Source organism: Scyliorhinus canicula, chromosome 19 (assembly GCF_902713615.1).
Source record: "Scyliorhinus canicula chromosome 19, sScyCan1.1, whole genome shotgun sequence".
NCBI lineage: Eukaryota > Metazoa > Chordata > Chondrichthyes > Carcharhiniformes > Scyliorhinidae > Scyliorhinus > Scyliorhinus canicula.
In genome coordinates, this window is record NC_052164.1 from 15,293,573 (window position 1) to 15,308,754 (window position 15,182).

Below are 15,182 nucleotides of genomic sequence, written 5' to 3' on the forward strand. Positions count from 1 at the left end.
AGCAGACTCAGGGTCAGCGCTGTAATGCAGCAGACACGGTCAGTACTGTAATGCAGCAGGCACGGGGGTCAGTGCTGTAATGCAGCAGGCACAGGGTTAGTGCAGTAATGCAGCAGACACAGGGTCAGCGCTGTAATGCAGCAGACACGGTCAGTACTGTAATGCAGCAGGCACGGGGGTCAGTGCTGTAATGCAGCAGACACAGGGTCAGTGCTGTAATGCAGCAGGCACAGAGTTAGTGCTGTAATGCAGCAGGCACAGGGTCAGTGCTGTAATGCAGCAGGCACGTGGTCAGTGCTGTAATGCAGCAGGCACAGGGTCAGTGCTGTAATGCAGCAGGCTCAGGGTCAGTGCTGTAATGCAGCAGACACAGGGCCAGTGCTGTAATGCAGCAGGTACGGGGACAGTGTTGTAATGCAGCAGACACAGGGTCAGTGCTGTAATGCAGCAGACACAGGGCCAGTGCTGTAATGCAGCAGGTACGGGGACAGTGTTGTAATGCAGCAGACACAGGGCCAGTGCTGTAATGCAGCAGACACCGGGTCAGTGCTGTAATGCAGCAGACACAGGGTCAGTGCTGTAATGCAGCAGACACAGGGTCAGTGCTGTAATGCAGCAGGCACAGGGTCAGTGCTGTAATGCAGCAGGCACAGGGTCAGTGCTGTAATGCAGCAGGTACGGGGTCAGTGCGTAATGCAGCAGGTACGGGGTCAGTGCTGTAATGCAGCAGACACAGGGTCAGTGCTGTAATGCAGCAGGCACAGGGTCAGTGCTGTAATGCAGCAGGCACAGGGTCAGTGCTGTAATGCAGCAGGCACGGGTCAGTGCTGTAATGCAGCAGACACAGGGTCAGTGCTGTAATGCAGCAGGCACGGGTCAGTGCTGTAATGCAGCAGGCACGGGTCAGTGCTGTAATGTAGCAGGCACGGGGTCAGTGCTGTAATGCAGCAGGCAGCGAGTTTCCCCAAATTTCTTATCCGGATGAAATCCCTTAATGCAGCAAACAGTTTTAGGTGTTGTACCCCCAAACCTTTATGTCCCAGGTGTGGAGGGATAAACTGACTCCCTTTCTTCATTCAACTCCCTCAATTGGTCACAAGAAAAATCATTTGAAAAGGATTCCTTCCCTGGTAGATACCTTTTCCCAGTTCCAATATTTATGTTTTTAAAAGGAGTCAATTTAAGTAGACTTTCTTGAGTTAAAGAATGAGTTTACTGGCTACTAAATGCAGGAAAAAGGATAAAGCACATGCATATAAATTTACACAGAGTATAAAGAGAATATAGTCCTTCAGTAAGTAAAGGAAATATGAGTCAGTCTTTGACTTGTCCGTGAGGAGTAGGTGGTTGAACGTTGTGATTTGTGATTCCAATGGTGCTGACTTCAGCTGGCGAATAGTCAGTTTTGAGATTCCAGTGTTCTGCAGTTTGGCCGTGAAGCTGCCCAGTTTCCTTTTCAGCTGTGGCTTTGCTGACCTGACTTGCTTCAGCAATCAGAGAGAGGAAGTGACCTGTGAAAACTTTTGCAGGGGTGACTGCTGCTGTCTTTCCTCCTGTGTCACAGGCTGGCGTGCCCAGCACTAGTCGACCCTGACCAAGTTTTGCAGCTGACCTTCATCCCAGTCTTTTTCATAGTCCTGGAAGGCAAATATCCACAAAGCAGTCTGGGGCATTGCTCACAATATATCATTCCTACTGAGATGATAATCAGCTCCCATTGTTTCCACAGGAGATGACAGTTAGTTTATGTATGGCTTCTGTGCTTTTGATGTGTCCTTGTTTGGAAACAAGGTGTGGTTCTATTGTCTCTCTCTTGACAATTTACATCTTCAGCCATCTTTGGCTTATATGTTTTTTTAAACCACAGATCTGATTTAAACGTTCAGTTTGTCCGTATGTAATACATTGAGTTTCTGTTGTAATACAGTAGATGCAGAGTCAGTGCTGTAATGCAGCAGACAGGGAATTGGTGCTGTAATGTAGCAGACAGAGAAATGGTGCTGTAATGCAGCAGACAGGGAACCTGTGCTGTAATGCAGCAGACAGGGAATTGGTGCTGTAATGTAGCAGACAGAGAAATGGTGCTGTAATGCAGCAGACAGGGAACCTGTGCTGTAATGCAGCAGACAGGGAATTGGTGCTGTAATGTAGCAGACAGGGAATTGGTGCTGTAATGTAGCAGACAGGGAATTGGTGCTGTAATGCAGCAGATAGGGAATTGGTGCTGTAATGTAGCAGACAGAGAAATGGTGCTGTAATGCAGCAGACAGGGAATCAGTGCTGGAATGCAACAGACAGGGAAATGGTGCTGTAATGCAGCAGATAGGGAATTGGTGCTGTAATGCAGCAGACTGGGAGTCAGTGCTGGAATGCAACAGACAGGGCTACGGTGCTGTAATGCAGCAGACTGGGAATCAGTGCTGGAATGCAACAGACAGGGAAATGGTGCTGTAATGCAGCAGACTGGGAGTCAGTGCTGGAATGCAACAGACAGGGCTACGGTGCTGTAATGCAGCAGACTGGGAATCAGTGCTGGAATGCAGCAGACTCAGTCAGTGCAGTAATACTGCAAATGCAGGCGCAGTGTTGTAATGCAGCAGAGCCAGAGTTAGTGCCAGAGACAGGGAGTCAGGGCTGCAGTGCTGTAAGATGCCTTGCTATTATCTCATTAAAAATTATAGCTAAATATGTTATGAAGTTGATAATTAAAATAAAGTTTGATATAGAGGGAGGAAATGAAACAAAAGGTTCTCTGTAACTAACGAAGTTGCTTATGGGGGAGATTTTCCAAAATGGGGACTAACTGTTCGCGCCGTCACGTTTCATGATGGTGCGAAACAGGCACGGGGACAACGATTCTGTCCCCCACAGGGGGGCCAGCACGGCGCTGGAGCGTTTCACGCCGCTCCCGCCGCTCCCGCCTCCCTTCTCGGCACCAAATGGGCGCCGCGCCAAGCCGCGCATACGCAGTTGGGCTGCGCCAACCTGCGCATGTGTGGGGGACTTCTTCAGCGTGCCGGCCCCTAGCAACATGGCGTGGGGTTCAGGGGCCGGCCGCGCAACAAAGTAGGCCAGGGAGGGGGGGGGGGGGGTTAGAGGCCGGCCAACCAATCGCTGGGCCCCGATCGCGGGCCTGACCCCATCGGGGCACCCCCCACCCCCCCCCCCCCCCCCCCCCCCCCCGGGTGAAGTAGCACTTTTTCCCACCCCACAGACCGCCCCCCGGCCCTTTGCGCAGAGTGCCCGCTGGCAGCGACCAGGGGTGAACGCGTGGTTGCTCGACCCATCCGAGCCGATTTGCCGCACCTCGGAGAATCGCGCGCCGGCTTCGGGGGTTGTGGCACGGTTGCGGCGATTCACCAGCCCGGCGCGGGGCTCGGAGAATCGCGCCCTATATCTTCAGGGACAGACTAATGAGGGAGAAAAACATGTCACAGGCGAAGTCGGCAAATGAACGCTTTGACTGCGATGGAGCTGAATATCAGCTTCTGCAGGAAACGGGCGACCAACCCAATATCATCTGTATTGCGCCACTGCCCGAGATGAATTTTTCCCTCAGACTCTCCCATTTTATTATTTCTGAACATTCCTCGCGATCTCATGAGTTACGTGAGCAATGGAACAATTCAGTTGTTTCGTGAAAGTTAAATTCCTATGAAGTCTCAAACGACGGCATAGAAAGGGAAAGAAAACGTAATTATTTGAAGAATTAAAGTCGAGTATAACCACAGCTTTCTGGAAATAGGACGCCATTTCCTCTGGTGCACCCCTGCGATCTCCCTTTCTCTTTTGCCTGCTTTTGACGCGGGAGAGATCAGGAGGAACAAGGAGAGTTTAAAAAAAAAATATTCTCAGACGCATAATATTATCTATTTCCTTTTTCAGAGTGAAGAAGTTTCTGAAACCCCTGGCATACATGGTAAACCTGGACCACCTGGACCAAGGGTAAGGGTCGGGTTTCAAATGGCCGTAAAATCTGTTATATAGAATACAAATTACATTTGCGCAATATTAGATCGGCCAGGAAATTCCAAAGGGCTTCTCACATAATTAGTTATTTTTAAATTTAAATCTGCAGGCAACAGCTCTTTTACGCGGGGGTGGGGGGGGGGGGGGGGGCAGTGGAGGGGGGGGGGGGTTGTTATTAAGATCCAAGTTGATTGGTAAAGCGAAAATCAAAACCAAGAGACAGAGTTTTCCTTCAATGAGAGAGATTGTTGATTTGTTCAGTCTCTCAGCTCCCCACCCACTCAGCCCAGTGTCCCAGCTATCTCCTATCTATATGTGCTCAAAGACAATTAATACACATCCCCTGTTTCTCTTAATCTTAACAATGTAATTGACAACACACTGAAAGGAGGCGGCGGAGTGGGGGGAAGGGGGGGGGGGGGGAGGGGGGGGGGGGGGGGGGGGAGTCATGGATGCGATCTTCTCACTCGTGCCCTGAGTTTTACCAATCGCATTGAGGTAGTATTTAAACCTGCAGGAGGAATTAAATGGGAAACATGGCACGCAACCAGTCTGCACTATTGAATACTTTTGAAAAATAAATTTAGCTTACCCAATTCTTTTTTCCAATAAAGAGACAATTTAGCGTGGTTAATCCACCGAGCCTGCACGTCTTTTGGGTTGTGGGGGTGGGACCCACGCAAACACGTGAGAATGTGCAAACTGCACGCGGACCGGGGCCAGGATTGAACCCGGGTCTTCAGTGCTGTGAGGCAACAGTGCTAACCACTGTGCCGCTGTACCGCCCTGAGCTATTGAATACTCAATCCTCAGGAGGGTTGGCTGAGACAGCCAGCCTGTGGCTCAGCTGGTCTCACTTGTGTCCCTCAGTCATTGGGTTGTGGGTTCAAGTCCTACTTGAGTAAATAAAGAGGACTGACGCCCCGATGCAGGATGGGAGTGCTGCAAAGACGGAGCTGCCAGGTTTCAGATGAGTTGTAACAACGAGGCCGCCATCCCTTCTTTCAAGTGGAAGCAAATGATCCCATGGGATTGGATCATTCAAAGGAGAGCCAGTGGATTCTTCCCACTGTTTTGGCCAATGTTTATCCCTCTACTCACAATACTAAAACAGATGGTCCGGTCATTATCACATTGCTGTGTTCAAAATGGCTGCCCCATTTCCTACATTATAATCGAGAATGTATTTTATATTTAATTAATTGTTTATAAATTGCTTTGTGCTATCCTGATGTCACGCAGTCATAGATAAATGGAACTGATACACAGTCCTTCCCTTTGCTCTGTTTGAGGCTGAGCAAACTGTTTGAAACCTTGGCATCCTATCTGGCTCACGTATCCATGTTAACAGTGAGACCATCTGTTTCTACCTCCATAACTCCACACGATTGTGCCCCACCTCAGCTCATCTGCTGCTCAAATCCACATACACGCCCATTACCTTTAAACGTGACTATCCCTATGCTCCCCTGGCCACTCCTTTCATCCTCAAATTTCAGCTCGTCCAAAACCCGCACTGCCCATATCTGAACTGGCACTATGTTCCGATGAAGAGGTCTGTTGGCACCGTGGGTAGTGTCCCTTCCCTCTGAGCCAGGCGCTCCAGGTTTGAGCCCCAGCCCAGGGCTTGATAGTCAAGGAAAGTGCGTTTCCAGCCCGACCATCAAGTTGAGTATCAACCGGGCAGCACAGTGGCACAGTGGTTAGCACTGCTGCCTTACGGCGCCGAGGTCCCAGGTTCGATCCCGGCTCTGGGTCACTGTCCGTGTGGAGTTTGCACATTCTCCCCGTGTCTGCGTGGGTTTCGCCCCCACAACCCAAAGATGTGCAGGGTAGGTAGATTGGCCACGCTAAATTGACCCTTAATTGGAAATATTGAATTGGGTACTCTAAATTTGTTTTTTTTAAAGTTGAGTATCAACCTGCAAAATCCTTCTAACACGCCAATGGCTGCCGATAAGAGCAGGAGAAACTCCTGGTCAACCACGCTTGATATGGACCGGCGCCCCTCAAGCTGAAAGCCTCTGGCGACAGGCTAGAGACCTGTTCCAGGAAAAACCTCGCTATGGGAACAGATAAAGAACTGAAAACCCTCGTTATGGGAATGGAAGAAAATTGTACCGCTGTGTCAAAGATGAGGAATGGCTACATTCTCATCAGCCCTGAATCCAGGTCCAGCGACGCTTCCATTTGAAAATTCATTTCCTTGTTTACACATTTCTCCATGGCCTCGTCCCTCCCCTATGTCAACCCTCCGAGATCTCTGTGCTCCTCCAATTCTGGTGCCTTGTGCACCCTCGGTTTGCATTGCTACGCCATTGGAAGCCATGCAGTCAGCTGCCTTGCTCTTAAACATTGGACCCTTGACCTTCCCCCAAACCTCATTGTCTCTCTGCCCTCCTCCCCCTTTAAGAAGCTCCTTAAGACCTCCCTGTTGTCCTAATATCACTTTGCAATCAATATCAATATCAATATTAAATCTTGTTTGATAATGAACTGCCTTGTGATGTTTTACTGTGTTAAAGTCTCTATGTAAACGTCAAGCTGTTCGTGATAAACATTGTCCCCACAACATGCCACTCAGTTAAACAGAAACAAGAAGGTATCCTGGGTTAATTGCCAATCTTAATGCTGTTTTTAGCTGGGATCAAATTAGGGGTATTACAATCAGCCTCTAAAAATTGGATGGGGTACGGGTATAAATAATATTGACCACAAGCAGTTTTAATTAAACTACATTTTAGCCCTGATTTTGTTTTACAAAACTTAGCAAATGATTTCTCAACAAGTCTGCCCTGCAGTACAATGAACCTAATTTCAGGATTTTTGACTTGTGTCCAGACGCTCGGGAACAGCCAGTTCTGCAGTGTGAAATAGTGCCATCTACTGGGTCTGGTCAATACTACAGCTATAGTATTTCAAATCCGGCTGACCAAAGAATGCCAATGTCCAGAAATTGGACATTTTTTTAAGTTGCCATGTATGAATTTTATTTATTATTAGATGAGTAAAATAAAGTAGCAGCTTCATTGGTTTAAGTGCAGCATTAGCATGGTGGCCTGCCACCTGTTTACTGGCTTCGAGCGTCTGTCTTTTCCTGTGGCCTGAGTGACCCTTGAGCCTTGACCCTTCACCATCTGAACTCGCCCGAAACGCCCGACCTGAAAACCAGCAAAATTCCAAATGCAGCATGGACCCGGCCCCGAGGTTGCTGCTTTTGGGACACTTTACCCGCTCAAAGGGGGAAGCCACCTGTGGCCATCTGGGACTATGGTGACTTTACCGTTGAAATTCACCACATGGTAGTTTTTAATATCCAATTACTCCTTCTTGAGTTCTTGAGATAGCCTGGATCCTGAAATTAGATGTGAAACATTAATCTGCAGACACCCAATGTGTCTAAAATTCCCCCCTCTGCTATATTAGCACCAGCATTAACTGGGTGGCCTGTGGGTTGTGAAACACTGACCTCCCTTTTTTGTCCGCTGTGGTCAAACACAACCCAGGTATAATGTTCCGCTCTGCTGGCTGCTTTGCCGCTATGTCGAACGGTGTTCGCCAATCTCAATTATTTCCTCTTCTACTGTTCTAGGGGTTACCCGGTGAGACTGGTTTCCCAGGAAACTCCGGCCCACGTGGACCATCAGGACCTCCGGTCAGTATCACATGATGTCAGATTGAAGTGAAATAGACATTGATGTTGAACAATGCTTTCCCTCCCCCCCCCCCCCCCCCCCCCGGCATTAGTGCAGAAATCAATAAGGTCCATTAAATCACCCCCAACCTTCAATCACAGATTCTGATGGAACATCAATTGTGCACACGCATACACACATACACACTCTCACATACATGCAAATACATGTGCATGCACACACACACACACATACTCTCATGTACACACACATGCACACCCGCACTCTCACATACACACACATGTGCACACACACATGCTCACAGATGCATGCACATGTATGCTATATGCATGGGAGAGACGGTGATGCAATGGTAATTGTTACATTCTGGTGCTTGGCCAGGAGGAATCATGCACAGTAGAACGTCTATTTCTTGGAATGTCAAATGTTTATTGTTAAATAAATGCATGGAATAGTTAACTATGAGAAATATATCAAAAAGCTACTAACCATAAGAAATTCTCTTGGAGCTACTGCAAGTATGACTACCCACTATCACGACTATCTCCAGGCTCCTCGAAGTATGGAGTCATGTGGTAGTTTTCTACTGCCACCTGCTGGTTGGAGGTTGTGTACATTACTATTTATATGATTGCTTATGCATATCATCAGAGTAATGACAGTGGACTAGTAATCCAGAGATTTGGGTAAGACTCTGGCGCCATGGGTTTTAATCCCATAGCTGGTGGTATTTAAATCCAATTAATAAATCTGGAAAGTAGAGCTAGTGTAGTCTCGGTGACAGTGTCACCAGCATCAATTTTTGTTTAAAAAACGATTCCCTTCACCAATGCCCTTTAGGGAAGGAAATCTGCAGTCTTTACCCGGTCTGACCTACCTGTGACTCAGGCCCACAGCATCATGGTTGCTGCCCTCTGAAATGGCTCCAGCAAGCCAGGGCAATTAGGGATGGGAAACAAATGCTGGCGTTGCCAGCGATGCCCACATCCCACGATGGAATTAAGTTAAAAACACCCAACACATTGAGTATCCTCTCTTGATGCCACCACTGTTAATTCATGGAGCTAAAGTAAGCAGATGCTAGATGTCTCACTTCAAAGAATTTGGAAAGGGACCAGTTTCAAAATAGAGTATTTTAAGTAGTGTTCCTGATTTATACGATGAATGACTGCGGATGTAGCTCCCTCGATGCCCGAATGGGGAAAGGCACCTTAAAATGGCAGAGGGGAGTTGGCACCTGTGGAAGTATCAGCAGGAGACACAATTATCAGGAGGAAATGACCCAGCAGCGGGGCTGCAAATTTAACTCTGACAACCATATGTTGTAACCCGAGAACTGTGTGAAACAGAACGTGGACAGGAGCACAAACATCTTAGAGATACACGTCTTAAATTGATTATTGCCAATGGGAACACTCAAAGGTTCAAATCTGCTCCAGCTCTCTTCCGCGCGGTTCTTCAAATGCATTTTCTCCCACACCCTGAGGATTGAGGTTTTGGAAGGGGGGGGGAGAGAGGAGTGGGGGCGGGGGGTGGGGGGGGGGGGGGGCATGGTGGTGAGGGGAGGGGAGCAAGAAGGAGGCCCCACATTTGGAATACTGTGTCCAGGTCTGGTCACCCTATTATGGGAAGGATATTAATAAACTAAAAAGAGCGCAGAAAAGATTGAATTTACCGGGACTTGATGGTTTGAGTTAAAAGGAGAGGCTGGATAGATTGGGATTTTTTTTCCTGGAGCGTAGGAAGCTTAGGGGTGATCCTATAGAGATCTATAAAATAATGAGGGGCATAGATAAGTCAACACCCTTTCTCAAAGGTAGGGGAGTCTAAAACTAGAGAGCATAGGTTTAAGGTAAGAGGGGCGAGATACAGAAGGGTCCAGAGGGGCAGTTTTTTCACACAGAGGGTGCTGAGTGTCTGGAACGAGCTGCCAAAGGCAGTTGTAGAGGAGGGTACAATTTTGGCTTTTAAAAACCATTGAGACGGTTATATGAGAAAGCTGGGTATCGAGGGTTATGAGCCAAATGCAGGCAATTGGGACGGGCTTAGTGGTTAAAAATTGGGCGGCATGGACAAGTTGGGCCGAAGGGCCTGTTTTCATGCTGTAAACCTCTATGACGCTAGAAGTTGGTGTGCAGACAAATTTGCTCCATCAGCCGGTATGCCAGCTCTCTGGCTCCATCCCTCCCCCAGACCATTTTCCAGGAGACAGTGTGGGATGGTGTGCGACAGGGCTATCCATCTGCAAGTGGCAGATAGCCAATTAAGAGAGTTAAATAGCCAATTAAGGCTGAGGCTGCATTGGTTTCGTTAATGCAATGCCGCAATTTATAAAAACTCTTACTCCTGTTTAAAAGCCCCTCAATGGCCGACCCGTTGCCATCACTGGAATCTCACCATTCCCGCAACCCTCCAATGTGCCTGCGCTCCTCCGATTCTTCAGCATCTTCCCCGCTCCATCACTGATGGCCGTGTCTTCTGCCGCCTGCACCGTAAACTCTGGAATTCTCTTCCTCGCATTCTCTGCCTCGCTACCTCGCTGTCCTCCTACAAGTCACTCCTCAAAACCCACCTCTCCGATGGGGTTGCCAACCCTCCAGGATTGGCCTGGAGTCGACAAGAATCAGAGGTCCATCTCCAGGATACTGCAGTGTGCAACCCTGGAGAACAATCATCAGGACTATTAAAAGATATATGTTTTTGTCATCTCCCTTGAACATTTCTCCTCACTAGATATAAAAATGTGAAAGTGGCAGTTGTTTGGCTGACAGTCGACACCACAAAATTGGGCAATGATTATTTTTGATTTCTCATTGGTGCAGGAAGGCAGTGCGCAACAAAGAATGGATGTGTTGAGGGCAGCACAGTGGCGCAGTGGGATAGCCCTGCTGCCTCACAGCGCCGAGGTCCCAGGTTCGATCCCGGCTCTGGATCACTGTCCGTGTGGAGTTTGCACATTCTCCCCGTGTTTGCTTGGGTTTTGCCCCCACAACCCAAAGATGTGCAGGCTAGGTGGATTGGCCACACTAAATTTCCCCTTAATTGGAAAAAATGAATTGGGTATTCTAAATGTATTTAAAAAAAAGAATTGATGTGTTGACCGACCAATGGGGAGAATGTGGGGGCAAGTCATCTGATGAAATCTCCAGCAATACATTTACTCACGATTGGAAACCCTACTCTTTGACAAAGCATTGGGTCACCTGACCTCACATCTCCTTCGGTTCTGTGTCATATTCCACTTAACGTCCCTGTGAAAGGCCGTTTTACTGTGTTAAAGGCGCTATCTAAATAAAAGTTGCTGTTGCGTTTTGTACTATGCTGATGAACTCATGTTTAAGTTATTTTTGTAGGGACAAAAAGGAGACAGAGGAGATGCAGGGCCCAAGGTCAGTAGCTCCATTCTTTCAGAGATTTATACCCACCTTGCGTAGTTATCGAATGGAAATTAGGATCATGAGCAGCAGGGAAATTTCTCAATAAATTCCTCGATGAACAGTGCATCAAAGCAAAATATTGCGATGCTGGAAACCTGAAATAAAAACAGAAAATTCTGAACAAACTCCGCAGGTCCGGAAGCATCTGTGCAGAGATTAACAGAGTTAAGGCTTCGAGTCTGTATGAAAGTCATATTGGACTTGAAATATTGGACACGATTTAACTAAATGGGAACAAAGTCCCATAGCGAGAGCGTTTAACCGTGCGTTTCCCGGGGTTCGCAGCGCTGAGAAACACAAGGCTATAAAATGTGATTCGCGTTTAATAAGAGGCCTCAATGAAGAACCCTCGACCAAGGTGGCACTTAGCCCCATTTCCTGCACTGAGAAGCTCCGCTCGCCAGAACTCCTCAGTGTAGCGAGAGATTGGGACACCATTTTTATATGTTGGGTGGCGTTGCTAGCTGGGTAGGTCCCGGGAGCGGGGTCTCCCAGCTCTTATTGGCCATGCTGTGCCGAGGTTAGCTGCTTTCCGGGCACAGCGTGGCCATTAAATCGTGCCCAATGACTCTATTTCTCTCGCCACAGATGCTGCCAGAGCTGCTGAGTTTGTCCAGCAGTTTCTGTTTTTACTGTATAAACAGCAGCTTGTTTCAGCAAAAAACAATTAATAAATTAAATATGTATTACTGGAGCTGGATTCTTGTGCATAGCTGTGGTGGTATGATTTGCATAGCTGTCTGCCATTGGTGCAGAACACCGGCTTACCATTGGCCCTGGTCGGTCATGTGCCTCATTGTTGAGACCAGTCATGTGACGGCTCTCCGATCGGTCGAGAGGCTGAGTTAACCACGCCTCCATACCGAGGTATAAATAGTCAGAACGCCCGGCGGTCGTCCATTTACTGTAGTCGACCGCAGGGCTAAGTTCTAGCTTATTAAAGCCTAACTTTTGTATAGCAACTCGTCTCACGTTCGATTGATGGCTCATCAATAGCCAGCCAACTATTGGTATATTTTTTTGTATTCCTACACTTTAGTGAAGCGCTGCTAATATTTATCGTCCAAATCCAATTGTTGGTTATTGATTTTGTTACAATAGGTGATGTTGAGGAGGCACGTTTCACAATGCAACAAGCTCAGGTATCCTGGGTCCAATTTACACCAAGACCTGGCAATGATGTCTTTTCAATGGAAGTATGGTGGAACCCCAGACCAAGGGTTGGATGTTGGAGCAAACCCGCTCTTAACTAGCTCAGCGCAGGTTCCTGCAAAAGACAAATGATCACCAGAAAAGTTTGCGCAGTCAGCCCTTTACTTGTGCCAATTCCTGGTGGTGAAATGCTGTTTTGCTGTCGGAAGCGCACTCCTCCCTCTTCAGGTACCAGGCCCCAAGAGGGTGCTGGCTGTGGTGGCCGTCCATTGGATTGGTTCATGGATTATGCTTGTCAACGTATTGCAGCGGTTTTGCCGTTGCCGTCTGCCGCATGGCTGATCAAAAAACCTACCACCTCTTGCCTCCTGTCGTGAGGCATTTTGGAAGGATTTCGAGCCTGATAATCAACCTGTTTGACCACATTGTGAGCGCACCGTACATGAAGTGTCCACTAAACAATGCCCATAAAGGGAGGCACGGTAGCACAGTCGTTAAACAGTTGCTTCACAGCGCCAGGGTCCCAGGTTCGATTCCCGCATGGGGCACTGTCTGTGCGGAGTCTGCACGTTCTCCCCGTGTCTGCGTGGGTTTCCTCCGGGAGTTCTGGTTTCCTCTCACAGTGCAGGTTAGGTGGATTGGGGGGGGGTGGCATGTGGCGCAGTGGTTAGCACTGGGACTGCGGAGCTGAGGACCTGGGTTCGAATCCCGGCCCTGTGTAACTGTCCGTGTGGAGTTTGCACATTCTCCCCGTGTTTGTGTGGGTTTCACCCCCACAACCCAAAGATGTGCAGGGTAGGTGGATTGGCGACGGTAAATTGCCATCAGTGTCCAAAAAGGTTAGGTTGGGTTACGGGGACAGGGTGGAGTTGTGGGCTTAGGTATGGTGCTCTTTTCAAGGGCCGGTGCAGACTTGATGGGCCGAATGGCCTCCTTCTGCACTGTAAATTCTATGATTCTATGATCAAACATGCACCAAAATGGTTCCCTTTTTTTATTTTAATCTTTGATCCCCTCCGAAATACTGCTCTTTTCTGGATTAAAAAAAGGACAAGTTATTTATCTGACCTTTCTGTTTATCTAGGGTGAAAAAGGGCAGCCAGGACATCCAGGGGTTGGCTACCCTGGAACCAAGGTAATGGATATTTCACAGTAATTAATAAGAAATACTAGAGAACGACGATTTGTTCAGGAACATCAAATACTGTGGAGTGATAACAGGGAAAATATTAGGAAGAGATTGTGCTAATGATACTGTGGTACTGGGGAGTAATTACACAGAGACTAACAGAGAGTGGAGATGATGTATAGAATAATTAATACTCAGAATGATTAGCAAAGGTAACCCATCCTTTATTGTCAATATACAGTCGGCTGACGGTGTTGTTTCCCTCTTGTTATGTGCGTTGGGGCTTTGGGGGGGGGGGGGGGGGGGGGGGGATTGGGGATCACTTTGGGGCTAAGGTGTTCCCATTTAGTTAAGTCCCACCCGGTGTTTTTCACATTCTGAAAGAGAGGTTTACCCTTATATAGAACAGGGGGCGCGATTCTCCGGCCGACTTTTGCGACGGCCCGACCCGGCCCCGTTCCCAACGTATTCACGTCCGGGAAATGGGCTAGGAACGGGGCCGCGTAAATCACGTGCGCGATGACACCGGAACGCGACGACGACACAAACACGCCCACGTGAGGCCGCCCGACACCGTAAAAAGGCGCGGGCGAGCTCAGGAACTGTAGGCCAGGATGTCGGAGCTCAGGAGAGCAGCCCCGCGATTCTTGGAGGCTGACGTCGAGACGCTGCTGGATTCAATCGAGCAGAGGAGGGGCATCATCTGCCCGCGTAGAGGGCATTGCCACCCTGCCAGCGCGGTGCGCCAGGCCTGGCGTGAGGTGGCTGCTGCCGTTAGTGCTGTGGGGCAGACCCCTCGCTCTGCAGACCAATGTCGGAAGAAGATGCACGACCTCACCAGGCTGCCAGGGTAAGTGCCAAGAGGGTGCCCCCGGGTCACAACCATCCCTCCCCCCTTTACTTAATCACCCACCTCCCCCCCGGCACGGGGGGTGGAGGGGGATTATGGCAGAGTGAGTTGAGGGTGGTTCACAAAGTTGTCACAGACCCAGCGCTCTGGCCCCCGTGGAGAGATGCAATGGTCTTATTACAACTTGACCCCCAAACTGTGCCAGTATCTGAACGGCCTGCTGATACCTGCCGTATTGTAATGATCTACCTATGTCCCCTCCCCCAACAGGACAAGACCGCTCACAACACTCGTGAGCGGAACAAGACTGGAGGGGGTTCGCCCAACCTGCACCCCCTCACCACCTTTGAGCAGAGGGCACTGGACCTTGTTGGGAATCTGCCACCCGGGAGATCGCGCAATGCAAGGTTGGCGGAGCTGCAACAAGTGAGACAACCCTGCATGACAAACAGCCCCCCCCCCCCCCCCATTCTCTGTCCCTTCACACTCTGCCCACTGGAACACCTCCCCCATCCTCTGTCCCTTCACACCCTGCCCACTTGGACACCTCCCCCATCCTCTGTCCCTTCACACCCTGCCCACTGGAACACCTCCCCCATCCTCAATCCCTTCACACACCCTGCCCACTTGGACACCTCCCCCATCCTCTGTCCCTTCACACCCTGCCCACTGGAACACCTCCCCCATCCTCTGTCCCTTCACACACCCTGCCCACTGGGACACCTCCCCCATCCTCTGTCCCTTCACACACCCTGCCCACTTGGACACCTCCCCCATCCTCTGTCCCTTCACACCCTGCCCACTGGGACACCTCCCCCATCCTCTGTCCCTTCACACCCTGCCCACTGGGACCGTCCAGCGCCCAGCCGAGCGTCTCTAAATAACCCGTTTCATTCTCTTCCCTAGGACGTGATGCCGAACGACCAGGGCCGTCTGCCTCCAGGCAGACACAGGCATCTGCCCCCACCGCACCCAGGGCTGCACGACAG

At 49.4% G+C, this 15,182-nt stretch overlaps 1 protein-coding gene across 5 annotated transcripts in view; it reads left to right on the forward strand.

Moving 5' to 3' along the window:
• LOC119954241 (collagen alpha-1(XV) chain-like) overlaps positions 1 to 15,182 on the forward strand; it is a 149,721-nt gene that overhangs the window by 66,626 nt on the left and 67,913 nt on the right. For all 5 annotated transcript variants that reach the window (XM_038779319.1, XM_038779321.1, XM_038779322.1 and 2 more), the window contains 4 exons: positions 3,886 to 3,945; positions 7,562 to 7,624; positions 10,979 to 11,014; positions 13,299 to 13,349. In XM_038779319.1, the coding sequence (XP_038635247.1) occupies positions 3,886 to 3,945; positions 7,562 to 7,624; positions 10,979 to 11,014; positions 13,299 to 13,349 (210 nt within the window). The remainder of the gene's footprint in view (positions 1 to 3,885; positions 3,946 to 7,561; positions 7,625 to 10,978; positions 11,015 to 13,298; positions 13,350 to 15,182) is intronic.